Raw genomic sequence first — 26,680 nt, forward strand, 5'->3', positions numbered from 1 at the left:
GAAGGAGAGATAAGCAAAGTCAGAGAACACGCCAAGTTAATAACCAAAAGACCAAACATACAGAACGCACTGAGGGAACAGGCAAGCTGAAACCACGACAGGGCAATGAGTCACTGGGAGGGATTGCCTTTTATACCTTCTCTCTTTAATTGGTACCCACGCCCCCAAAACGTCCTGGTCTGAATATTCCGGTGGGTTGTGACGTTATCGACGTCGGCGGGATTGCGCCTCGTCATAAAAGGGGGCGGGGTTATTGCGGCCAGCGTTAAACATGCCGATAATACTGGAGGAAAGAGAGGTATCAGTGGCAGGTACCATGACAGTACCCCACCTCTTAGGAACGCCCACTGGGCGAAAATGACCAGGACGAGCCGGAAAACGGGTATGGTACGCCCGGAGAAGGCGAGGAGCATGGACGTCCGTATGAGGAACCCAAGATCTCTCCTCCGGGCCAAAGCCCTTCCAGTCGACAAGATACTGTAATTTCCCACGAGAGATACGGGAGTCAAGGATGAAATTCACCTCATATTCCTCCTGACCCTCAATCTGAACAGAAGAGGGAGGAGTCGAGGCCGAGGTGAACCTATTGCAAATGAGAGGCTTCAAAAGTGAAACATGAAATGAATTAGGAATGCGTAAGCCAGGAGGAAGAGCAAGTTGGTAAGCAACAGGATTGATCCTCCGTAGAACTGTGTAGGGACCAACGAAACGAGGAGCGAATTTCATGGAGGGAACCTTCAAACGCAAGTGTCTGGTACTCAACCACACCCTATCCCCAGGGCAGACCGTAAGAGCAGACCTTCTGCGTTTATCCGCATGTCGTTTAAATAGAGCTGAAGTGCGAACAAGAACCTGGTGAATCTGATCCCATAACTTCCTCAGATTGGCAACGTGGACATCGACCATCGGCAAACCTTGTGAGAGGGATACTGACGGAAGAATGGTGGGGTTGAAGCCATAATTCATGAAGAAGGGGCTAGTATGAGTGGACTCACAAACCAAATTGTTGTGAGCAAACTCTGCCCAAGGAATCAAATCAATCCAATTATCCTGATGTTCGGATACAAAACAGCGCAAATATTGCTCGATCTTCTGGTTGGTACGTTCAGCAGCCTCATTAGATTGGGGATGGTAGGCCGATGAGAAATTCAATTGAATACCCAACTGGGAACAGAAGGGTCTCCAAAAACGAGATACAAACTGGGGGCCCCTATCAGAAACAATATCTGTAGGCATTCCATGTAAGCGAAAAATCTCCCTAGCAAAAATCACGGCTAATTCGGGAGCAGAGGGTAGTTTAGGTAAGGGAATAAAATGAGCCATTTTAGTAAACCTATCAACAACAGTGAGAATAACTGTATGGTTATGAGAGACTGGTAATTCGACAATAAAGTCCATAGCTAAACTGGACCACGTTTTTTGGGGTATAGCCAAAGATTGTAGTAAGCCACACGGAAGCGTGTGAGGTTGTTTAGATTCAGCACAAATGGTACAAGCCATGGCATACTCTCTAGCATCTCCACGCAAGGTAGGCCACCAAAATCTTTGAGAAATCAAAGAGAAGGTCTTGTGGATGCCAGGATGTCCGGCTATTCTACTGTCTTGGAAGCATGAGAGTAATTCAGTCGGGAGGGAGGAGGGAACAAAGTACTTCCCAACAGGGGTACTAGCGGGAGTATTTTGAGTAATAAAGGAGAGTTAACTTTCAAACTGGTATTGGCTACAATATTCTGCTTGGGAACAATGGAAGACATGGGGACTTCTTGAAATGTATTGGGTTCGAATTGACGTGAAAGAGCATCAGCCTTGGTATTCTTGGTGCCAGGTCTGTAGGTCAGAACGTAATTAAAATGAGCAAGGAACAAGGACCAACGAGCCTGTCTGGCGGACAATCTTTTGACTTCCCCAATGTACGATAAATTCTTATGGTCAGTCAAAATGGTAACTGGTTGCAAAGTCCCTTCCAACAGATGTCTCCATTCTTTCAAGGCCATGATCACCGCCAATAGTTCCCTGTCCCCAATATCATACCGTCTCTCCGTGTCAGATAATTTTTTAGAAAAAAATCCACACGGATGTAACGGTTTACCCAACCCTTGCCTTTGTGATAGGACTGCCCCTACACCCGTCTCTGAGGCATCCACTTCCAGTAAAAACGGCAAAGAGGTGTCAGGGTGAACCAAAATCGGAGCAGAGGCAAAAGTCTCCTTGAGAGTCTTGAAGGCAGCCAAAGCCTCCTTGGTCCACACTTTGGTATTAGCCCCCTTCTTGGTCATGTTAGTAATAGGTGCTATTATAGATGAGAATCCCTTAATGAAGCGTCTATAATAATTGGAGAATCCAATAAATCTTTGTAAGGCCTTGAGTCCAGAGGGCAACGGCCAGTGTAAGATAGACTGAAGTTTCACTGGGTCCATCTTGAAACCTTCACTGGAAATAACATAACCAAGAAAATTTATCTGGGATTGGTCAAAACTACATTTTTCAAATTTGCAGTATAAACCGTGTTTTAGTAGTGTATGCAACACTCTCCTAACTTGTCTGTGATGAATCTCTTTATTTTTGGAATGTATTAGTATGTTGTCCAGGTATACTATTACGCATTCCTCTTGAAATTCTCTCAATACTTCATTGATGAGATCCTGAAAAACAGCTGGAGCATTGCATAGCCCGAAAGGCATCACATTATACTCATAGTGCCCATAATGTGTATTGAATGCAGTTTTCCACTCATCGCCTTGCTGAATTCTTACCAAGTTATAGGCTCCTCGTAAGTCCAACTTGGTAAAAATTCTGGAGCCTTTAATTCTATCAAATAGCTCCGTGATTAGAGGAATAGGGTAAGCGTTTTTAATGGTTATTTTATTAAGGCCCCGATAATCTATGCATGGTCTTAGAGTACCATCCTTCTTCGAGACAAAGAAGAATCCAGCACCCGCTGGTGATGTAGACCTTCTAATAAAACCCTTTTCCAGATTTTCTTTTATATATTCTTCTAGTACCAGATTCTCTTTAGTGGATAAAGGATACACAGTACCACGGGGAGGCATCGTGCCAGTTAATAGCTTAATAGAGCAGTCAAAAGACCTATGAGGAGGTAAAGTGTCAGCCCTTCCCTTATCAAAGACTGATTTGAGATCCTGGTATTTAAGAGGTATCCCTGAATCACTGCACTGGGAATGTTTAGAGGGTATGTTAGCTATGGGAACAGGTTTGACCCGATGCAAGCACCTGCCAGTACACCCAGAACCCCATGATACTATCTCTCCTAACTCCCAATCAATGACAGGATTGTGTTTCTTTAGCCATGGATATCCCAAAACCACGGGAAATGAAGGAGAAGAAATTAAAAGTAATGATATAGTCTCCTCGTGAAGCATGCCTATAGTAGCTTTGATAAGAAAGGTTTCATGAGAAATGACAGGCTCTGAAAGTGGTCTACCATCTATGGCCTCCACAGCCAAGGGTGTTTCTCTTAATTGAAAAGGGAGACATTGTTTCTTGGCAAAAACTAGATCCATGAAGCTCTCTGCTGCTCCAGAATCTATTAAAGCAAAGGTATTCACAGAAACCTTCGCCCAGATCAAAGAGATAGGAATAAGAAGCCTATGGTCTTTCTGACTGTTTATAGAGGACGAGATTGCATCACCCAAGGCCTGTCCTCTGGAGGGACTTAGGTGCGAGCGTTTCCCGGCCTAGTAGGACAGGAAATGAGTAAGTGACCCCTTTGTCCACAATATAAACAGAGACCCTCTCTTCTCCTATATTGTCTCTCTTGTTCAGTTAGTCAAATAGTTCCTAACTGCATAGGTTCAGGTAGTGCTAGTGCCATGGAATCAGAGTTTTGAAATGAGGGAGCTAATTTAATGGAAGGTCTACGAATTCTATCCCTAGTCTTTTGTCTTTGTCTCATACGTTCATCAATGCGGGATAAAAACGAGAACAAATCTTCCAAATTTTCAGGGAGTTCCCTAGTAGCTACCTAATCTAACATCTCCTCAGATAGTCCGTTTAGAAAGACATCTATGAATGCCTGTTCATTCCATTTCACCTTAGAAGCCAAAGATCTAAACTCTAACGCATAATTCACAAGAGAACTATTTCTTTGCCTGAGGCGTAGTAATGCCATAGCGGCATTAGTCTTCCGCCCTGGAGGATCGAATGTTCTTCTGAAGGCTTCTAAAAAGGCGTTATAATTGTAAACTAGTGGATTATCATTCTCCCATAGCGGATTGGCCCATCTAAGTGCTTTATCTATCAGCAAGGTTATGATAAATCCGAACCTGGCTCTGTCAGTAGGATAGGCCCGGGGTTGTAATTCGAAATGAATACTAATCTGGTTCAAAAAACCTCGACAAGTCTCTGGTGAACCATCATAGCGTAGTGGTGAAGTCACACGAAAGGAAGCCCCTACCGTAGCTACTTCTAATCCTGTGTTACCAGGAGCAGAAAAGGACGTACGGGTCTCCTCAGGCTGTAAGTTCGGCCGAGATAATAATGCCTGTAAGGCCATAGCCATTTGATCCATTCTATGATCTATAGCTTCAAATCTAGAGTCCTGAGAGGAGGCCTGGGAACTAGTACCTGCAGGATCCATTGGCCCTGTCGTAATGTCAGGATCCAGACAGGGATCCAACACACAGAGTACTAGAATAGATAGACGTAAACCGGACCTTAGAGTGGCCGGACTAACGTCACATAAACAGAGAATAGTCAAGGGCGAGCCGAGGTCGAGGGAAGGAGAGATAAGCAAAGTCAGAGAACACGCCAAGTTAATAACCAAAAGACCAAACATACAGAACGCACTGAGGGAACAGGCAAGCTGAAACCACGACAGGGCAATGAGTCACTGGGAGGGATTGCCTTTTATACCTTCTCTCTTTAATTGGTACCCACGCCCCCAAAACGTCCTGGTCTGAATATTCCGGTGGGTTGTGACGTTATCGACGTCGGCGGGATTGCGCCGCGTCATAAAAGGGGGCGGGGTTATTGCGGCCAGCGTTAAACATGCCGATATTGCTGGAGGAAAGAGAGGTATCAGTGGCAGGTACCATGACACTATCGGATCTGGGCAGGAGGTTAAATATTTCTGCTCCTAGTAGGGCCTTGTCATTATGGTGTGGTTTGCCACACTAAAAGCCCTCCTTCTATAGGACGGCATAGCATGCCATAACTTTGGTAAGGTGTTAATGTTTATCTTAATATATAACATTATGCAAATCAAAGACGTCAAATTACTATTATATCATAGTAAATATGTTTAACACAGAGAAGGTAAATTACAGTAAATAAAGGCAGTTTATGTGAATCAGAAGTTTTTCAAATAGATCTCTCCCAACACTGCTATTATTAAGGTTGGTATGTTAAAACACTGTTTTAAAATGCAGCGGTTAATTCTAGGTGCAACTTATTTAAACTAATTCACATACAATTACCAATGTGTTTTTTGTGATCTAGAGCTACAACTTACCAAAACCTGGAGGCCTGATGCCTCTTTCTTCCCTCCTGCCAATAACACTGAAATTTACAGAATAGTTTGGCTTTGAGGAAAATCCGGCTTTAGATTGGGACTGCCACGGGGCACCACTTGTTTGGGCTTGCCATTCATTGCCTTTTAGAGAAGGATTTTCAGTAGATTGAGAAGGCTGCATTTTTTGAGATGACAGATCTGAAAAGAGAAAATGTTCATTGAAATATATACATATGGCAATATTTAATAGGACACGTCAGGCACACAAATGAAATCTTTCCCAAAACTTGGGGTAGAAAACTACCTCTGTATACCGAATGCAACCTTTATTGTGCATATTTATAGTGTCTCTCTCTCCCTGGGCCACTGTATGCTTCTACAATGAACAGAGAGCACCCGGCAGACTCTCTGTCTGCACTTATGAGCCCAGCCTGTCAGAGCACTGCCAAGAGTTATAATGCTGCGGTTCATGATAAAAAACTTGCCCCAGGCAGAGGTGCAAGTTGGGTCTACATAGTACCACAGGACCACCAAGCAAATTGCAGGTTTTACTATCAGACCACCGGGTAATTGTGTGCCCCCTGCCATGACCAGAGGTTAAAGGCCGGGGGGGGGGGGAAGGGGGGGTAGGGGGGAACACACTAAATACACAGACACTGCATCCCAATACACACACACATATTACCCACTATACACACACTGCATCCCCTAAACCCTTTTGGATATGGTGAACTCTGCATTCAAATCCTCCAGTTCTCTGGACCATGCTTGACCATTCAGAATCTATGACATTGGATGCAAGCATTCACCTTCTTCAAATCCTGGATGAAAAGAGTAGTCTTGTTTCAGTACTAGGAAAAGTCTTGAATAGACATCTTGAAATTGTTCTTTCTCAGGAACTTTCAGCGGAACCAGAGAATCAGTTAATAGGGCATCCGCCTTTACTTGAGATGTGTAAGTTGAACAAAGGAATTGGGAAGAAGGTATCTCGAAAGGTTTTGAGTGGTCTGTTCCCATTGTCGAGCGTGTAATCTTCCTCCACGCTCTGTCATCATTTTCTCCTTTTAGGAGACGGTTTCTCACCAGACCTCGTTTTCTGCTGCGGTTTCTTATGGTAGCTGCAAAACCATTATATCGGCAAGATCTACCTGTTACATTTACTTCTCTAATCTTAAGGGAGAGCTTTTTTAGTGTTGGACATCTGCTTAATCTGTTCTTCCAGCGGAAAAGCAAACAATGTGGTCCTTTCGAAAGGAAGCTTGCATGAAGCAGCTGTAGAAGCTGTACCTGCCGTCAAGGATTTTAGTCAGGTTAACCCCTTAAGGACACATGACATGTCATGATTCCCTTTTATTACAGAAGTTTGGTCCTTAAGGGGTTAAGCAACAGATGATAGACCCATTATCTAGGCTGACAGCTTCAGAACCTCCTGTCATGTCACAAGAAGGCATTGCGTTCCTTCTAGGAGACAATCGTCTTAACGAACATCCAATCCTCCAGCAATGCTGGCTTTACTTAGGAAGGCTGCTGCTTGAAAAAGTTCACCTGCAGAAATTCTCTGCTCGTTTGTCCAAAGAATCCTTCAGACCAGCCAATTCTCCAATGAAATTGTGTGTGTTTTTTTTTTGATAACTTTTTGACTTGCACAAGCACCTTTGGCTATTCTTTCCAAGTTTCACAATATTGTAAGTGCAAAAAACGGGTCGCAAGAGTATTCTGAGAACGGACAGCAGCTGAAATAGCCTTCCCTTCGGTGGGTCCCCGCTCAGAACTCAAGCTGGTTTTAGCTCATCCTGTACAAAGTAAGAGTTCTAGGCCCCTGTCTAAGTCTGGGCCTATACTGCCTTATATAAAATTCCACTGTAGCTCCGAGTGCTCACATGCTCTCAGAGCAACTACCCTATCTGACACATTTTTTTTTTTAAATTCTTTATTTTTCTTTGTGCGAGGAATAACAAGACGTTCGTCAATGCCACAACAGCATATTCAAAATATTTAAACACAGTTGGTGTACATTCGTGGCATGTGAATATCAGCACATTTTTATATGTAAATAACATACTATTCTTGTAGCGATGTCTATCATAGGTATACAAAAGAGCAACGTTACACTATGCCGTAGCTTAGGCACGCATTATGTAATGATATTGTGAGGTCATATCAGGGGTTATAGCATAAGACAACGGTTTTATGCACGGTAACAAACTATGATCCGGCTAATACAAAGCTAATAAAGTTAAGCAGGCAGTCACCCGAGGCTTGAGTTACAGGACTATGCAATGCTTGTTCCAGGGACGGTTCAAGCTTAAAGTGTCATGCTGTGTGTACCGCCGCGTCTTATGTAGATAGGAGCATACATGTGGTACAGTAATAAACAGTGTAAGGTACGTCTAGCATGTCTGGTGGCATTTTTGAAGGTCGACCTCGGTTATATAAAGCTCGGTCCCAGACACGCGTTTCTAACCAACATTATCAATAATGAAACATGCTTTCAGTAGTAGTGGCATCACATAGATAATCGTTATGGACTACATTTAAACCTCCTCTATCTTCGCTTTTGTGGGTGGCTGGACTACACAGAGACCTGTTATAAACATACTGCAGATCGCTGTGGAGCTCAAAAAACCCAAAAAACAAAACATCTCTGTTACAGGTCGGCATCTTAAGAAGCACAATTACTCTGGTTGCTAGCAGGGAAACGAACAAATAAACAATTATGGAAAGTACAACTGTAGACAAACAAGAGTGGGGACGTCTTGTTTTTCAAGTGTGAGGGCAAGACGTGGCTCGGAGGCCTAGATATGTGTAGGCAGGTGTGGGAAGGGTTCTCACCCAAAGTCCGCTGCATGCCTCAGAAGGAAAGTCTCGTATCAACCCACCCCTCGCTTGGGAGCGGTGTAACGTCGGTGAGGTGTGCCACAAGGAAGCAGGTATAACGTGGGAGTGTCCGTCTGCAATGTGGCGTGGTGAAGCTCCTGCGGACTGTGCTGGGGCTTGCCTCATTTTACCACGTTCTTGTGGACTCACTGTGGCTCTGGAGTTGTCGTCTGGGGGCTTGCGGGTGGCCACCCCTGGCCAATTCTTTTGCTGGTGCGCCAGACTCCTCCGCTTGACCATGAGGGTGGGATCTTTAGGGTGAGGTGGTGATAAGGCTCCCCTCTTGCTCCGGGGTTTGTGTAACTGACTTTTGGGCTGTCTCTTGCGGTTCATAGCCCTCTGAGCGTTTGGCTGGAACTTGTGGGTCAGGGCCCTCCACCTGAATGTGTGAGCTTGGGCTATCTGTCCCCTTATAGGCTTACCCCCAACCCTTCACCTTGCAGTGTTTGCTGTCGCTTACAGGTGGTTCTTGTGCCATACCTGTGTACCATGCTCTGTCTGCTAGCTGTGCCCAGAATCTGTCGAAGATCGCTTTGAGTGTGTCAGTCGCTTTACTTGTAGGGCCATCCACCCTGAGTTGCAAAGTTTCCATGCCACGTGTAGTGGATTCAGGCATGTCCGCCATCTTGGGAATCGCCGCTTCAGCTCCGCTTGTGATTTCATCGGCTGCTGCCGATAAGGTTAAGGTTGCAGCTTCCCCTTCTGGCAGGGACCGGGATATCCCCCACCGGTCCAGGGGGGGGGGGGGGGGGAGGAGAGGAGGCAATGTGTGAGTGCCCCCTCCTCCGCCTGAGAACCAGGAGAGCAGCAGTCTCTCCGCGGCTCCCACCCGTGCAGGCCACAGGCCGCGATGCGGAAGTTACAGCGACGGGGAGACGCATATCAGGTTTCCCCCGATGCAGCATCCCCTCCTGGATAAGTAGAGAGTTGTCCGTGGCCGGCACGAGCCGGTGGTCGGGCGTTATGCCCAGAATCAGGATGTCGGATGCGGGAGCTCTCGCCATGCACGTCTGGCTCGCTCGGCAGGCAAGCTCAGCCCCCTATCTGACACAATTTTGATGCACCAAATTACATCAGTGGTTAGGGAGTGGAGCCTGAGCACTGAATAGTACAAGGAAATTTAAAAAATAAGTTAAGAAGTGGCCATATTCTAGACCAGTGTTGGACAACTTTTTTGAGCCCGTGTGCCCAAACCGCAATACACGCCAACTTTTTTTTCCTCAAGGTGCCAACACGGCAATTAAACCTGAATATGGTGGTTTAAGTTTAGAAAAAACAAGTCATACAGTTGTCCAAACTAATTCTCCTCTTCTCTCCCCGCAGCATCTCATCTCCTCCTCTCCTCTCCCCGCAGCATCTCCTCCTCTCCCCGCAGCATCTCCTCCTCTCCCCGCAGCATCTCCTCCTCTCCCCGCAGCATCTCCTCCTCTCCCCGCAGCATCTCCTCCTCTCCCCGCAGCATCTCCTCCTCTCCTCGCAGCATCTCCTCCTCTCCTCGCAGCATCTCCTCCTCTCCTCGCAGCATCTCCTCCTCTCCTCGCAGCATCTCCTCCTCTTCTCTCCTTGCAGCATCTCCTCCTCTCCTCTCCCCGCAGCATCTCCTCTTCTCTTCTCTCCAAGCAGCACATAAATAATGTGTAATATTTTTTGTTGCGGGTGGGGGTTTGAAGTCCACCCAGGCTCCCTACCTGGTGGATTTCCTTCCCGCTGCTGTGAGGGGGTGTGGGAGCAATGGATGCTACGGTGCCTGATTGACGTCATTTGCAGTCTCCCGGCGGCATCGGCGGAGGAAGCAGTGCTGGAACAGAACGTAAGTCAGTTCTCTCTCGCAGCCCTCCATCCCACCCACCCACCAGTGCCATCTTAACAACATTATGGGCCCCGGGCAAAGCAGTGCACTGAGGCCCTGCCTACACACAACTCACAGGAATAAGAAATTAAATTATAGATAAAATTAGGCTTATATTTATTAGTAGTGTGTGTGGTGGGTGGGTGCTGTGTGTGGTGGGGGAGCTGCTGCAAATATATTAATAAAATCTGTGTCCCCCTCTCTTCTTCTTACCTTTGGTGAAGGGGGGGCAAGGCCATCCCTGGTGGTCCGGTGATCGTAAGTATGTGACAGGGAATAAGCTCTCCTGTCCTCCTGTGTGCAGAATGCTGTGTGGAGTGTTGCCATGGTAACGCACGGCAACGCTCCACACAGCCTGCTCGCAGGAGGACAGGAGAGGTGTTTCTCAGTTCCCTCCCCTTCCGTGTCCTCGCGACACGGAAGCAGAGTAGGTGCCTGCGGTTTTGTGCAGGCAGGTGCCTTTACTGCATTGCAGCCGACCGGCGACCTATGGCCGTGTGCCCACAGAGGGCGCGGCGTGCTACCCGTGGAACGTGTGCCATAGGTTCGCCATCACTGTTCTAGACCAATAGCTATTATAATAAATAATTTTTGAAGGATTCAACTTAGCAGCAATCTCTTTTTACCTTGTTTAGAATAATTGAGATTATCAAGTTCAGCAAATGGATCACAACTTGAAGACTTTACATGGTTAAATGAAGAGCTTGAAGATGTACTTAAATGGTTTGCAGAAGCAAAAGCTGGACCTGAAATTATAAATATTGGCAGGATTGTAACACATAACTAAAGTAATTGCATTAATTGTGTCTTTTTTTTACCATTAAAATTTAGACTTAACAATTGTAATGTATCCTAATAGTTCACAAAGAGAAGCAAGTTATGTCAAATTATCTAGGTAACAGTAAAAATAATAATTGGTTTGAGCAGTCTCTATGACCCTTTTCTATTGTTTGTCAAACATGAATTCAATACGATTTTAATGAGAATAAGTATCAACACAAAGTTCAAGAATATCCAGTGTAATTTCTGAGTATATGGATAGATTTAAGTTTGTATAATGGTGAGTGACTAATGAATCACATATTAACCATGTACAATGCATTAATAAATTGTTTGTATGTCACAGAGAAGCAATACAACATCAATTCTGTCTTTTTACAGAGAAAAGAGGCTTAACCATATTATCATTTAGCATATATCACAACCTGGATTAGGGAATATATGAAGTAATAAACACGTTGAGCTGTACCAAGTTAAGCTTTAAGATACATTAACCTTGAGAAGAGTTCAGAGTAGGTGGTGGCACCTTAGTTAAGCATGCCAGGTTATTTTATTAAGTATGGTCAAGGAGCTGCACTTGAAAGAACCGGGGTGAGAGTGATTAGAAAAGAGATAAAGAAGAAAGTAAGAGCAGTGAATAATATACAGGGAGTGCAGAATTATTAGGCAAGTTGTATTTTTGAGGATTAATTTGATTATTGAACAACAACCATGTTCACAATGAACCCCAAAAACTCATTAATATCAAAGCTGAATATTTTTGGAAGTAGTTTTTAGTTTGTTTTTAGTTATAGCTATTTTAGGGGGATATCTGTGTGTGCAGGTGACTATTACTGTGCATAATTATTAGGCAACTTAACAAAAAACAAATATATACCCATTTCAATTATTTATTTTTACCAGTGAAACCAATATAACATCTCAACATTCACAAATATACATTTCTGACATTCAAAAACAGAACAAAAACAAATCAGTGACCAATATAGCCACCTTTCTTTGCAAGGACACTCAAAAGCCTGCCATCCATGGATTCTGTCAGTGTTTTGATCTGTTCACCATCAACATTGCGTGCAGCAGCAACCACAGCCTCCCAGACACTGTTCAGAGAGGTGTACTGTTTTCCCTCCTTGTAAATCTCACGTTTGATGATGGACCACAGGTTCTCAATGGGGTTCAGATCAGGTGAACAAGGAGGCCATGTCATTAGATTTTCTTCTTTTATACCCTTTCTTGCCAGCCACGCTGTGGAGTACTTGGACGCGTGTGATGGAGCATTGTCCTGCATGAAAATCATGTTTTTCTTGAAGGATGCAGACTTCTTCCTGTACCACTGCTTGAAGAAGGTGTCTTCCAGAAACTGGGAGTTGAGCTTGACTCCATCCTCAACCCGAAAAGGCCCCACAAGCTCATCTTTGATGATACCAGCCCAAACCAGTACTCCACCTCCACCTTGCTGGCATCTGAGTCGGACTGGAGCTCTCTGCCCTTTACCAATCCATCCATCTGGCCCATCAAGACTCACTCTCATTTCATCAGTCCATAAAACCTTAGAAAAATCAGTCTTGGGATATTTCTTGGCCCAGTCTTGACGTTTCAGCTTGTGTGTCTTGTTCAGTGGTGGTCGTCTTTCAGCCTTTCTTACCTTGGCCATGTCTCTGAGTATTGCACACCTGGTGCTTTTGGGCACTCCAGTGATGTTGCAGCTCTGAAATATGGCCAAACTGGTGGCAAGTGGCATCTTGGCAGCTGCACGCTTGACTTTTCTCAGTTCATGGGCAGTTATTTTGCGTCTAGGTTTCTCCACACGCTTCTTGCGACCCTGTTGACTATTTTGAATGAAACGCTTGATTGTTCGATGATCACGCTTCAGAAGCTTTGCAATTTTAAGAGTGCTGCATCCCTCTGCAAGATATCTCACTATTTTTAACTTTTCTGAGCCTGTCAAGACCTTCTTTTGACCCATTTTACCAAAGGAAAGGAGGTTGCCTAATAATTATGCACACCTGATATAGGGTGTTGATGTCATTAGACCACACCCCTTCTCATTACAGAGATGCACATCGCCTAATATGCTTAATTGGTAGTAGGCTTTCGAGCCTATACAGCTTGGAGTAAGACAACATGCATAAAGAGGATGATGTGGTCAAAATACTCATTTGCCTAATAATTCTGCACGCAGTGTAATGTTATGTCAAAACAGCTCTGGTTTGAGAATCAAGAATAAGAGAAGGGGAAGCGGAGAAGAAGAGAAGAGATAAAAATGAAAAAAAGGTGAGCATGGGGAGGATGGAGTAAGAAGTTCAGTTAAATGAAGGTAAGCTCTTGTAAACAAATGCAGAAAAAGGGAAGCTGGTTGGCAGCAAGGAGGATCCAGGCACCCATTAGCTCTAATCTGAGAGCCCAACGAGGACCAATTCTTACATGAGTAGTGAGTGTGAGTTAATCCAATAACAAGTAAGCACTGAGAAAATATGCCATTCCTCAGTACAGCTGCACTAAGCCCCAGTGACACAAACAAGTATACACAAACATACACATTATTACCAAAAAAGTGGGCTAGTACTGGAGATGGTAAATCTGTAAATAAGCAAAGAATAATATAGTACAGATTATCTTGATATGTAGTAAAATATATGGAGTGGGAGGAAAGAACTCACATGGACCAGATCCCCATCACCCATGGCTCTGGGTTTGCAAGGCAAGGCTCCACTGGAGAGGGTAAGTCCCACAATGTATAGATGGAAGCTGTATGGTGTATTCTCTATAACCAAAGATTATGTGTGCTACAGGATAGAAAGGCAAAATACCCCCAATTGAATAGTATCTTCAATGTTTATTAATAAAAAAAAAATCCTCCTCTTGTTCCTCTCTTTCTATTTTTTTTTTAATGGCGAACTTTGGATGTTTAGTTTGATTCTCTTTTCTTTTCCAGTCCCATTCTAAAAAATCTTTTGATTGTTCCCCTGTGTTTAATACTTCATATCTGTTGTCAATAGATATGTCAGATCTGGGGCAGTCTCCGTTTTCAGTTCTATGTTGGACAGTTTTCCATGGATTGGGGTTAGTATCTAACCTGTGGTTATAATTCCCATTTTCACTGGATATGGCCCTCTTTGAGTGTTATTCCTGGATTGATTATTTGGGAATGGTATTTTTACTTTGTAAATTGGAATTATAATTCCTTTGATATTCCAATGTTGTTTATCCTGTCTCCTATTTTCAAATCTTCCTCTATGGAAGGTATGTTCTTTATTTTCTACATAATCTTTTAGGTCTCTCTGATATTTCTTTTTCATGATGATAATTACTTCCTTCTCTACTTTATTAATTTCTTCCATAATCTCTTCAGAGTGTTTCTCCATTTCCCTAGATTCGAAAAAGGTTGCAATTAAGTGTAATGGTCTCCTTTTAATGATAATATGTAACAAACCAATAGATATATGGTTAAGATATTGATCCCACTCTCCCATAAATTCTTCACTTTTCCTATCAGAGGTGGGTGTTTTGTTAAATCGTAATCTCCTAGGTACCATTCCTTCTTTAATATACTGTTCCAAAGTGGCAATTTCCCATTTGATTTTTAATTCTTTTGTAAGTAGTTTTTGAAGATCTTTACATAAATCAGATATATTTTTGGTATATTTGGGGTATTGCATAGTACTTCGTCTCTGAAGATATCATTCAAATTGTACAGTATTTTCCTCTTGCTTCAAAGATAGACATATCTAGTAACCAAGCAGGCTTACACAACACGCTATAAGTGCAAAAAACAGTATCTATTTGAGATATACATGCATTTATGTGGGTAGCTTCCCTAGCCAGACCCACCACTTACTAAGTAAGAGTTTTTAACCACTTTTTTTCATTAAACATTCAATTAGGGGTCTTTTGCCTTTCTATCATGTAGCACACATAATTGCTTGGTTATAGAGAATATAACATACAGCTTCCATCTACATTGTGGGACTTTCCCTCTCCAGTGGAGCCTTGCAAACCCAGAGCCAGGAGTTATAGGGCTCTGGTCCATTTGAGTTCTTGAGTTTTACTATTTACTACAATTTGCACTATATTATTCTTTGCTTATTTACAGATTTAACATCTCCAGTACTAGCACACTTTTTTTGGTACTAGGAAGGGTAAGTTGACTGCAATTAGAAAACATAGTTAAAAAAAAAAAAAAAATGTTTATAGGCGTTCGCTATAGTATAAGAAAAACAACAGGCAGAGTCACACAGGAATTCCCAAACCGGATATATAACAAGAAAAGACAATAAAACGAGTAAACACAGCGCCAAAAAGAACCTCAATATGTGAATAAGTGTCAGGATTAGTGATGTCGCGAAAATAAAATTTTCGGTTCGCGAATGGCGATTGCGAACTTCCGCAAATGTTCGCAAACCGGGCGAACCGCCATAGACTTCAATGGGCAGGCAAATTTTAAAACCCACAGGGACTCTTTCTGGCCACAATAGTGATGAAAAAGTTGTTTCAGGTGGACTAACACCTGGACTGTGGCATGCCGGAAGGGGATCCATGGCAAAACTCCCATGGAAAATTACACAGTTGATGAAGAGTCTGGTTTTAATCCATAAAGGGCATACATCACCTAACATTCCTAAATCACAATGGATATAGATTGACACCTGACATATGACATATTGACACCTTGACATATGTATTAACACCTGTCCTCAGAGACCCTGATACACACTGACACAGAGCAGAATAGGGACTTTTCCCTTACATAGGGTCACTTGGCAGATATGGATTGACACCTGTCCTCAGTGACCCTGATACACACTGACATAGAGCAGAATAGGGACTGTTCCTCCTACATAGGGTCACTTGGCAGATATGGATTGACACCTGTTCTCAGAGACCCTAATACACACTGACAGAGCAGAATAGGGACTTTTCCCCCTACATAGGGTCACTTGGCAGATATGGATTTACACGTGTCCTCAGGGACCCTGATACAAACTGACACAGAGCAGAATAGGGAATATTCACTAAATGCCAAACATTGTTATACAGGGGAATATTCAGTAAATAAGGATAAAGGGGGGGGGGACCTACTGTCCTCCCCCTCAGCCCCCACCCCTGCGCGGTGGGTGGGGGCCATAAATCACAATGGGGGGACCTACTGTCCTCCCGTCCGCCCCCACCCGTGAGCAGTGGGTGGGGGCCATAAAAATAATGAGGGGGGGGGACCTACTGTATGATGTTGTGTCGATCAGGTAGTGTAAGGGTTACGCCCGCTTCACAGTGACAGACCAAACTCCCCGTTTAACGCACCGCAAATAACCGCAAACTCCCCATTTGCACAACCGCAAACTCCCCATTTGCACAACCGCAAACTCCCCCTTTGCACAACCGCAAACTCCCCCTTTGCACAACCGCAAACTCCCCCTTTGCACAACCGCAAACTCCCCATTTGCACAACCGCAAACTCCCCATTTGCACAACCGCAAACTCCCCATTTGCACAACCGCAAACAGTCCATTTGCACAACCGCAAACAGTCCATTTGCACAACCGCAAACAGTCCATTTGCACAACCGCAAACTCCCCATTTGCACAACCGCAAACTCCCCATTTGCACAACCGCAAACTCCCCATTTGCACAACCGCAAACTCCCCATTTGCACAACCGCAAACTCCCCATTTGCACAACCGCAAACTCCCCATTTGCACAACCGCAAACTCCCCATTTGCACAACCGCAAACTCCCCATTTGCACAACCGCAAACTCCCCATTTGCACAACCGCAAACTCCCCATTTGCACAACCGCAAACTCCCCATTTGCACAACCGCAAACTCCCCATTTGCACAACCGCAAACTCCCCATTTGCACAACCGCAAACTCCCCATTTGCACAACCGCAAACCCCCTATTTGCACAAGGTTGGATACCAAGCTAGCCATGTCCCGTTCCTTGTCCTCACTGATGTCATTGAAGCATTGAAGGTCTCTTCCTCCACCCAGCCACGTACAACACCAAGGGTCCCCGAAAGGTGACAACAAGCCCCCTGGGATGCCTGCTGTGTTTGGTCTTCCACCTCCTCAAAGCCACCTTCCTCCTCTGACTCATCTTCTTCAGACTCCTCTCTCTGCGTTGACTCTCTCTGCGTTATTATAAGGTGTGTTAAGTAGTACTATTCTTATCAGTTTAATCCCGTTACGAGTAGAGGACTATTTCCTTGTTTTGCCAAACCCCTTCAAAGATGGAAAAAGCGGTATGAGTGGAAGAAACGAGGAAATGTGGTCAGGTTGTGGTGCCAGCCCCACCGAGGGCTTGTACCCAGGTATGCTAATAAACTAAAAAAAGAAAAAAAATCTCCCAAGAAGGAGATCTAAAACTGGCATAGGAAAAGGTTAGACAACTATAATAAAGTGATACCTACAAATCCTAGTGAGCATTGGTGTATAATAGAGGGAGAAAGGGAAAGCAGAGTAATGCTTCCTAATACCGTGGTTAGTACCCTTTGTTAAAGTAAATTGAGTAATGGACAAAAGTCTTTATTGTATCATTTATAAATAAAGGGATACTATACTCATTCCCCTATAGTGGCTAATTGTGTAATAATGGTAATACTATTACCTATTATATAATATTGCCAGGGGCAAGGAAATTCCCTCTAAATAGATGGGTATAGGCAGAGAGTATGGAGACCGGAGTGATAAAGTGTCAATAAGGTGATATAAAGTTAAATGTATCACAGACACACATCCACCCTTTCTCTTAGCTAGTTTCCAGAAATGCTGGATAGGTAGAAGAGCTATAAAGACTCAGAGACGTCTAGGAAGAATCCTCTAAACTAGCCCTAATCTCCTTAAACACCTTCAAGGATGTTCTAAGCTAAAGCTCAATCTAAACGTTTAGATGACTGCCTGATTTCCCATCACAGATGCTGGCTAGGAATAACACTGTGCAAGACAAAGAGTGGGTCTAAGTGCCCATAGTGCAGTAAAGTGTCCCTAGTGAAGTGAAAAAGAGAATAACGAGCTGGCGCCCAAGAGAATAATGAGCTGGCGCCCTATCAGGGGACGTGTATATGGCATCGATTTTAGGAAGCGGGAGATGGAAAAAGATGCTTGGTCGGTCCTCCTACTTCAAATTTGGGGCACTGCGCGTGCAATCTAATGTGCCAACAGATAGGAATAGTACTACTTAACACACCTCTCCTATCAGTTTAATCCCTGTTATGTGCCTTTTTTTGGTTTAGTTTTTGAAGCCACAGTGCAGCACCAGAGGCCCGAAAAATTAGGCATGTACACATGCCTGAAAAATTAGGTATTGTTGCAGCCGCTGCAGTAGCAGCAGACAGAAAAATTGATGTTTGTTTCCAAGGCAGAAAGTGCCCTAAAACATTGCGGCTTGAACCCTAGTTGTTGGCGGATAAGTCACGCAAGTCAACCGGCATTCAGAGCTAAAATACAGCAGCGTGTGGACCATTTTTAGCCCAAGGCAGCTCATCTCATCAGGCCTTTTTTAGTCTAATGTATGGCCCCGTGTCAGTCCCTTCGGGATCCATCCCTCATTCATCTTAATAAAGGTGATGTAATCTAGACTTTTTTGACCTAGGCGACTTCTCTTCTCAGTGACAATACCTCCTGCTGCACTGAAGGTCCTTTCTGACAGGACACTTGAAGCGGGGCAGGCCAGAAGTTCTATCGAAAATTGGGATAGCTCAGGAAACAGGTCAAGCCTGCACACCCAGTAGTGAAGGGGTTCATCGCTCCTCAGGGTGTCGATATCTGCAGTTAAGGCGAGGTAGTCTGCTACCTTTCGGTCGAGTCGTTCTTTGAGGGTGGATCCCGAAGGGCTGTGGCGATGCGTAGGACTTAAAAAGCTCTGCATGTCCTCCATCAACAACACATCTGTAAAGCGTCCTGACCTTGCCGGCGTGGTCGTGGGAGGAGGAGGATTACTTTCACCTCTTCCCCTGTTAGATTCCCGTTGTGCTGTGACATCACCCTTATATGCTGTGTAAAGCATACTTTTTAATTTATTTTGCAAATGCTGCATCCTTTCCGACTTGTTGTAATTTGGTAACATTTCAGCCACTTTCTGCTTATGAAGAGAAAAAATAGGAATAAGGGCTGCGCCTAGTAAAAACTAGATAAAATAGTCCAAATAAAATAAATGGGTAAAAAGGGAAAGTCTTATCTAGAGACGTCTGTAGTGGTTGTATGGCAGTGTTCAGTCCAGAGCAATTATCCTTATTATGTTCTTCCTTGTGGGTCAGCTCATATGCAAGAGACAAGAAATATAGGAAGCCAAATAGTGTAGTATGTTGGTAATAGTTGAGATAAATATATAAAGAATCTTGAATGCAAACTCACATTTATAAGAGCTTAGACCCGCTCTGGTGTGAAGGGCGTACAGCGGTTTGATCCCCGCTTATGGGATATAAGGTGAGTTTCCTTTGTCTGCGTTTCTTCCGTCCGTGGTATAATAAACACTCAGATAGAAAGAAACAGCCAATAGTGTTCACTGTGTAAAAACTATTAAATAAAATAATACAATAGAATGGGTACTCACAAGAAAGGAGCAGAACAACTGCTCCTTGTTGATAGCGCAGGTGGTATAATCCCCACCTAGGATTGCTTGGAGTCCGACGTAATAAAACGATGCCAGGTAAAAAGTAGGTAAATGTGTATTAAAAGATAAATAGTACAGGGGGGGGGGCTGAGCCACTGAGCGGATCAGTCGCATGTCTGCTGAGCTCCAGGAACTTTAGGCCTGTACCACAACTTTAAGCAAGCCTATCCCGCAATAAACAGACCTAAATTGGTGCCAAAGCATACTGAAGAGGAGGCTGCCTGATCCCACAACTACCACATCAAGGCTCTGGCCGCTCCGGCGATACCCCGCGGTCTGCGGCCTAGTGGAACGGGGGACAGGGTGGACGGCCGCTGCCCTGCCCTACTGTCACGGGCTGTTAACGCACACGCTGGAGAAAGCTGAGGTGGGAGCAGATCTCCTCCCCTCCCCCCCCCCATTTGGACCGGTGGGGGTAATCCCGGTCCCCACTGGCCGCTACACATACCTACGAGCGGCAACAATAATGCAGGCGGAGATCGCCATGTGCTCCCCCAAGATGGCGGACGGATGCGCGGCACTGAAGTCACCACACACCCTGAACTTACCTGCCAGCCTGGAACAAAGAATCGACGAGCTCTTTCTCCGCTTCTGGGCAAAGCTGGAAGCCCGAGCCGAAGCCAAACACTCACAGAGCCAGGAGAGCCCACGAGGGGGAAAAGAACAGCAGGCGCAGGTACACCCTCCGATCACTCGACAATTGCGAGCTACAGCCACCAGCACAAAAGGCTCACCTGGGCCAAGGGCCAAAAGGGGGAAACCCCCAACGCACCGGCCACGACGACGGAAAGCCCCCCGCTATAAGTGGCGAAAACGCATCAGGGGCCAATGTTGCACCCCCCATGGGAAAAACTTGGACTCCGACAGGAACCCCCGAGTCTGTGGCCATTTAATGTGGGCCCCTCCCGAGGTCTGGGGCAAGAGGGTTACCGTGAAGCACGCAGACCCGGCACCCTTATGGGCACTCACCCGAATACTGGGGTGGGGTGAACGACCTAAACCGAGCACGGGACTGATAAACAGCTGCCAGTCAACTCCATCAACCAACGCCATGAACTTACCAGCCTTATAACCCACTCCTCAGACCGCCAGAGAAGTGTGCAGCCAGTGGATAACGGTGGTGACCACTAATGTTATAAAAGCATATTTTATTTAGCAAAGTTACCTTCACCCTTTGTTTTGTTACCTAGCTTTGCAGCTTTTCATGCAGGCACACCATGATTAACTTTTAATCGCGCACGAAAGCATACAGTTTTTACTATTCATGTTAGTCTAGCAACTGTTTAGCTTGGAATATTAGCCTGCAGTTTTGTAAGCTCTACCAATAAGCATTATGTTTAGCGAGGTATGCGAACCGAGCGCTTGCAGACTTTAGTCCCATGATGTGATTTAATCTACAGCTTACTAACCATAACTAGTCTTACGTATTACACTGGTATTTTTAGATTTAGCGGTAACGATATTAAAGCTAGAGATGGCAGTATTGAGGCGAGAGATAACAGTAATACAGCGAGAGACAACAGTATTAAAGCGAGAGACAACAGTATTAAAGCGAGAGACAACAGTATTAAAGCGAGAGACAACAGTATTAAAGCGAGAGAAAACAGTATTAAAGCGAGAGATTACAGTTTTAAAGCGAGAGATAGTATTTAGCCATAGTATGTTACTATATATAAAATGAGGTTGATGATCATAGGAGACAATGTCAATATGTAATGACGACCCCATCCTGTACAACTTTTGAACGTCTCCCCCTCTTTTTTCTGTACCCCCATAACCACATGCCTCAACAAAAATAAAGAATTAAAAAAAAAAAAAAGATAAATAGTACAATTAAAAGTAACCAAATATACTTTAATATTAAAAATACACAATTATAAAACCATAAACGCGTTTCGCCACAAGGCATTATCAATATGGGGAAAGAACCTGATACCTGGCAAGAAAATGAATAAATAGCAAACCCAATTGTTTGAAAATTGGCGCCAAAAAATAAGTAACCAATCACAGGACGGGTTGGTATTAATATAATAAAAACTGTATAAAAACAGAGAAAGTACTGAGTGATAAAATAGAGGTGCTAAATAACAGTTAGAATTTATAAATATACATCTAAAACAAGCAAAATATAGATATAATTTGTTAGAATATAGCACGGTCACATGACCGGCATGAACACAGCGGGGGTTGATGGGAAGTGTAGTTAGACGCCGGCGAGCACTGCGCAGCCGCCGGCGTCTGTGTGATAGCTTGGAAGGGCGTCAGCACGCACAGGAGGTGCGGCTTACGCCTGGAGGGGGGGGGTGCACACAAGGGGAGACGACGGCTCGCACTGGGCTGCGGCTGTCGTCAAACTAGGGGCGTGGGGAGTATGACGCGGCGGCTCGCACAAGGCTGCAGCCGTCGTCATGGAGATCCCACAGCAAAAAAAGTTGGCTTGCACAGAGCTGCAGCCGACTATAGGGAGAAAAAATGAATAGACATAGACATCATGTCTGATACACTGAATCAGTGTAATCAGGCATGATGGCTAAAAAAAATAATAAATATAAATATGGTGAATGCAAAAAACTAATATAAGACATAAATAAATTTATATGCAAACAACCTATATAAGACATAAATACATGTATATACAGCATATGTAAACAGCATATAAAAACATCAATGGGAATGTAAAATACAAAGAAAAATAAGAAAAAATCTGTTAAAAATGAAATTAAAAGACATGACCAAAAGAATAATAGCAGAGCTTATAAAAAATTAAACAAATCAAAATCTACATTGAGACCATGTGGAGCAAGGGTTTGAAGTTTGTAAACCCACTCCATTTCTTTTTTACCTCAAATGTTTTTACTATTTCCACCCCTCCATGGAACTACACATTTTTTTATTCCAATACATTTAAGCATTTTTGGATCTTTGTTGTGTATAATAAAATGTTTGGATACAGAGTGATTCTGGTATCCATTTTTTATGTTTCTTCAATGTTCGCTTAAACGCGTTTTCAAACACCTTGTGGTCATTCCAACATATTGGAGGCCACAGGGGCATTCAAGCAGATATGACGTTTTTCGTAGAACAATTGATAAAATCATTTATTTTGTAAACCTTATTAGTCCTTTTAGATACAAATTCAGTGATTTTGTGAGGAACATCAGGGTCATGATATAGGCTGTCAAGCTGTAAGAGATATCTTAACAAGAGAAGGTAAAATTGCTGAAAAACAAATTGAATTTATTTTAGAAGGTATTAATATTATTTTAAAAAATAACTATTTCTGTTTTTTAAATTCATTTTATCTCCAAAAAAGAGGGACTGCAATGGGGACTAGGTTTGCTCCAAGCTCCGCTAATTTATTTATGGCAAATTGGGAGTCTGAGGCCATTTTTTGCGATCATGCTTGGAGAGCAAACCTAGTTTCCTTTTTTAGATATATTGACAACCTTTTTTTTATCTGGGATGGTACTGAGAACAAACTTAATTCTTTTATCACTAATCTCAATATTAATAATCTCAATAGTAATTCTTACTAATGAATATAGTCGAGAACAAATTAATTTTTTAGACCTTAATATTTTTATAACAAATGGAAAACTAAATACTAAGACTTTTTTTAAAAAGTCTGTGCAAATACTGCTATAGACAAAAGCAGTTGCCACTACCAACCCTGGTTAGACAGCGCTCCGAAAAGTCAAATACTTAGACTTAGGAGAAATTGTTCAGAAATAAAAGATTTTAAAGTACAAGCTGATTTTTTGAAAGACAAATTTGTTGAGAAAAACTACCCTAAATTAGAACTTGAAAATACTATCAGAGACATCCAAAAAAAAGATAGGAATGAACTTTTAAAATATAAACCTAAAACTACAGACACAGCGATGCCTTTACCGAGTAAAAGCAATAATGTAAAAAAGATTATAAGAAAGCACTGGCACCTTTTAAAACAAGATGAAACTCTAAATAAAATTGTACCTGAGCGCCCAAATATTATATTTAGAGGAGCCAAAAATTTAAAATCAATGTTAACCAAGAATTTCACTAGAGAAACTAAAAAGACCCACCCTGTATCCTTTTTCCACAAATAGAAGGTTTTTGTAAGTGTAAAATGTGCATTGTTTGCAGAACCACTGACCCTGATGTTCCTCACAAAATCACTGAATTTGTATCTAAAAGGACTAATAAGGTTTAGTGCCTGCTGACGCCCTTCCAAGCTATCACACAGACGCCGGCGGCTGCGCAGTGCTCGCCGGCGTCTAACTACACTTCCCATCAACCCCCGCTGTGTTCATGCCGGTCATGTGACCGTGCTATATTCTAACAAATTATATCTATATTTTGCTCGTTTTAGATGTATATTTATAAATTCTAACTGTTATTTAGCACCTCTATTTTATCACTCAGTACTTTCTCTGTTTTTATACAGTTTTTATTATATTAATACCAACCCGTCCTGTGATTGGTTACTTATTTTTTGGCGCCAATTTTCAAACAATTGGGTTTGCTATTTATTCATTTTCTTGCCAGGTATCAGGTTCTTTCCCCATATTGATAACGCCTTGTGGCGAAACGCGTTTATGGTTTTATAATTGTGTATTTTTAATATTAAAGTATATTTGGTTACTTTTAATTGTACTGTTTATCTTTTAATACACATTTACCTACTTTTTACCTGGCATTGTTTTATTACGTCGGACTCCAAGCAATCCTAGGTGGGGATTATACCACCAGCGCTATCAACAAGGAGCAGTTGTTCTGCTCCTTTCTTGTGAGTACCCATTCTATTTTATTATTTTATTTAATAGTTTTTACACAGTGAACACTATTGGCTGTTTCTTTCTATCTGAGTGTTTATTATACCACGGACGGAAGAAACGCAGACGAAGGAAACTCACCTTATATCCCATAAGCGGGGATCAAACCGCTGTACGCCCTTCACACCAGAGCGGGTCTAAGCTCTTATAAATGTGAGTTTGCATTCAAGATTCTTTATATATTTATCTCAACTATTACCAACATACTACACTATTTGGCTTCCTATATTTCTTGTCTCTTGCATATGAGCTGACCCACAAGGAAGAACATAATAAGGATAATTGCTCTGGACTGAACACTGCCATACAACCACTACAGACGTCTCTAGATAAGACTTTCCCTTTTTACCCATTTATTTTATTTGGACTATTTTATCTAGTTTTTACTAGGCGCAGCCCTTATTCCTATTTTTTCTCTTTGTTTTGTATCTAAGGGTTTTTGAGGGATTCCCTTATAGGGTTGCTGCCATCCTTTGTTATTTAGCGCCTACTCTTTGTTTTGTTTTTACTTTCTGCTTATACCGTGGGTCTAGTAGCGTGGACACCCAGTACAGGTCGTTCTCCTTCAGCCTTTTTATACGAGGGTCCCTCAACAGGCACGACAGCATGAAAGACCCCATTTGCACAAGGTTGGATGCCGAGCTACTCATTTCCCGTTCCTCCTCCTCAGTGATCTCAATGACGGTATGTTCTTCCCCCCCAGCCACGTACAACACCACGGGTACCAGATAGGTGACAATGAGCACCCTGGGATGCCTGTTGTGGTTGGTCTTCCTCCTCCTCCTCAAAGCCACATTCCTCCTCTGACTCTTCTTCCTCACAATCCTCTTCCAGCGTTGCCGCAGGTCCAGCAAGCGATGCTGATAAGGCTGTTTCTGGTGGTGATGGTGACCACAACTCTTCCTCTTCACGCTCATCTACGGCCTGATCCAGCACTCTTCGCAGGGCACGCTCTAGGAAGAAAACAAATGGTATGATGTCGCTGATGGTGCCTTCGGTGCAACTGACTAGGTTTGTCACCTCCTCAAAAGGACGCATGAGCCTACAGGCATTGCGCATGAGCGTCCAGTAAAGAAAAATTCCCAGCTCCCCAGAGGCTGTCCTAGCACCCCGGTCATACAAATATTCATTAACGGCGTTTTCTTGTTGGAGCAGGCGGTCGAACATTAGGAGTGTTGAATTCCAACGTGTCGGGCTGTCGCAAATCAAGCGCCTCACTGGCATGTTGTTTCGCCACTGGATATCTGCGAAGTGCGCCATGGCCGTGTAGGAATGCCTGAAATGGCCACATACCTTCCTGGCCTGCTTCAGGACATCCTGTAAGCCTGTGTACTTATGCACAAAGCGTTGTACGATCAGATTACACACGTGCCATGCACGGCACATGTGTCAACTTGCCCAACTTCAATGCCGCCAACAAATTTGTTCCGTTGTCACAAACCACTTTGCCGATCTCCAGTTGCAGCGGACTCAGTCACTTTTCCACCTGTGTGTTCAGGGCGGACAGGAGTGCTTGTCCGGTGTGACTCTCTGCTTTCAAGCAAGTCCAACCTAAGACGGCGTGACACTGCCGTATCCGGGATGTGGAATAGTACCCGGGGAGCTGGGGGGGTGCCGTTGATGTGGAGCAAGACGCAGCAGCAGAAGAGGACTCAGCCGAGGAGGTTATGGAAGAGGATGGAGTAGCAGGCCTGCCTGCAAGTCGTGGCGGTGTCACCAACTCCTCTGCAGAGCCACGCATTCCATGCTTGGCAGCCGTCAGCATGTTTACCCAATGCGCAGTGCAGGTGATATACCTGCCCTGACCATGCTTTGCAGACCAGATATCAGTGGTCAGATGGACCCTTGCCCTAACACTGTGTGCCAGACATGCCATTACTTCCTTTTGCACAATCCAGGTTGGGGATTGCCTTTTGTGAAAATAAATTTCGTCCGGGTACCTTCCACTGCGGTGTCCCAATAGCTACAAATTTTTTGAATGCCTCAGACTCCATCAGCTTGTATGGTAAAAGCTGGCGGGCTAATAGTTCAGACAAGCCAGCTGTCAGACGCCGGGCAAGGGGGTGACTTTCTGACATTGGCTTCTTACGCTCAAACATGTCCTTGACAGACACCTGACTGTGGGCAGATGAGCGGGAACTGCTCAAGGCGAGAGATGGAGTGGCGGATGGTTGAGAGGGGGCAAGGAGGACAGCAGTGGTTGATGTTGCTGAAGATGCTGGACCAGGAGGAGGATGACTGCTTTGAGTTTGTGTGCTGCTTGTACTCATGTGTTAATCCCAT

General features: G+C 43.8%; 1 protein-coding gene across 2 annotated transcripts in view; it reads right to left on the reverse strand.

The window, feature by feature from the left end:
- GAK (cyclin G associated kinase) overlaps positions 1–26,680 on the reverse strand; it is a 621,278-nt gene that overhangs the window by 102,794 nt on the left and 491,804 nt on the right. For both annotated transcript variants that reach the window (XM_063455510.1, XM_063455509.1), the window contains 2 exons: positions 10,823–10,942; positions 5,471–5,668 (listed from right to left, as the gene is read on the reverse strand). In XM_063455510.1, coding sequence (XP_063311580.1) covers positions 5,471–5,668; positions 10,823–10,942 — 318 coding nt within the window. The remainder of the gene's footprint in view (positions 1–5,470; positions 5,669–10,822; positions 10,943–26,680) is intronic.

The sequence above is a fragment of the Pelobates fuscus genome, chromosome 5 (assembly GCF_036172605.1).
Source record: "Pelobates fuscus isolate aPelFus1 chromosome 5, aPelFus1.pri, whole genome shotgun sequence".
NCBI lineage: Eukaryota > Metazoa > Chordata > Amphibia > Anura > Pelobatidae > Pelobates > Pelobates fuscus.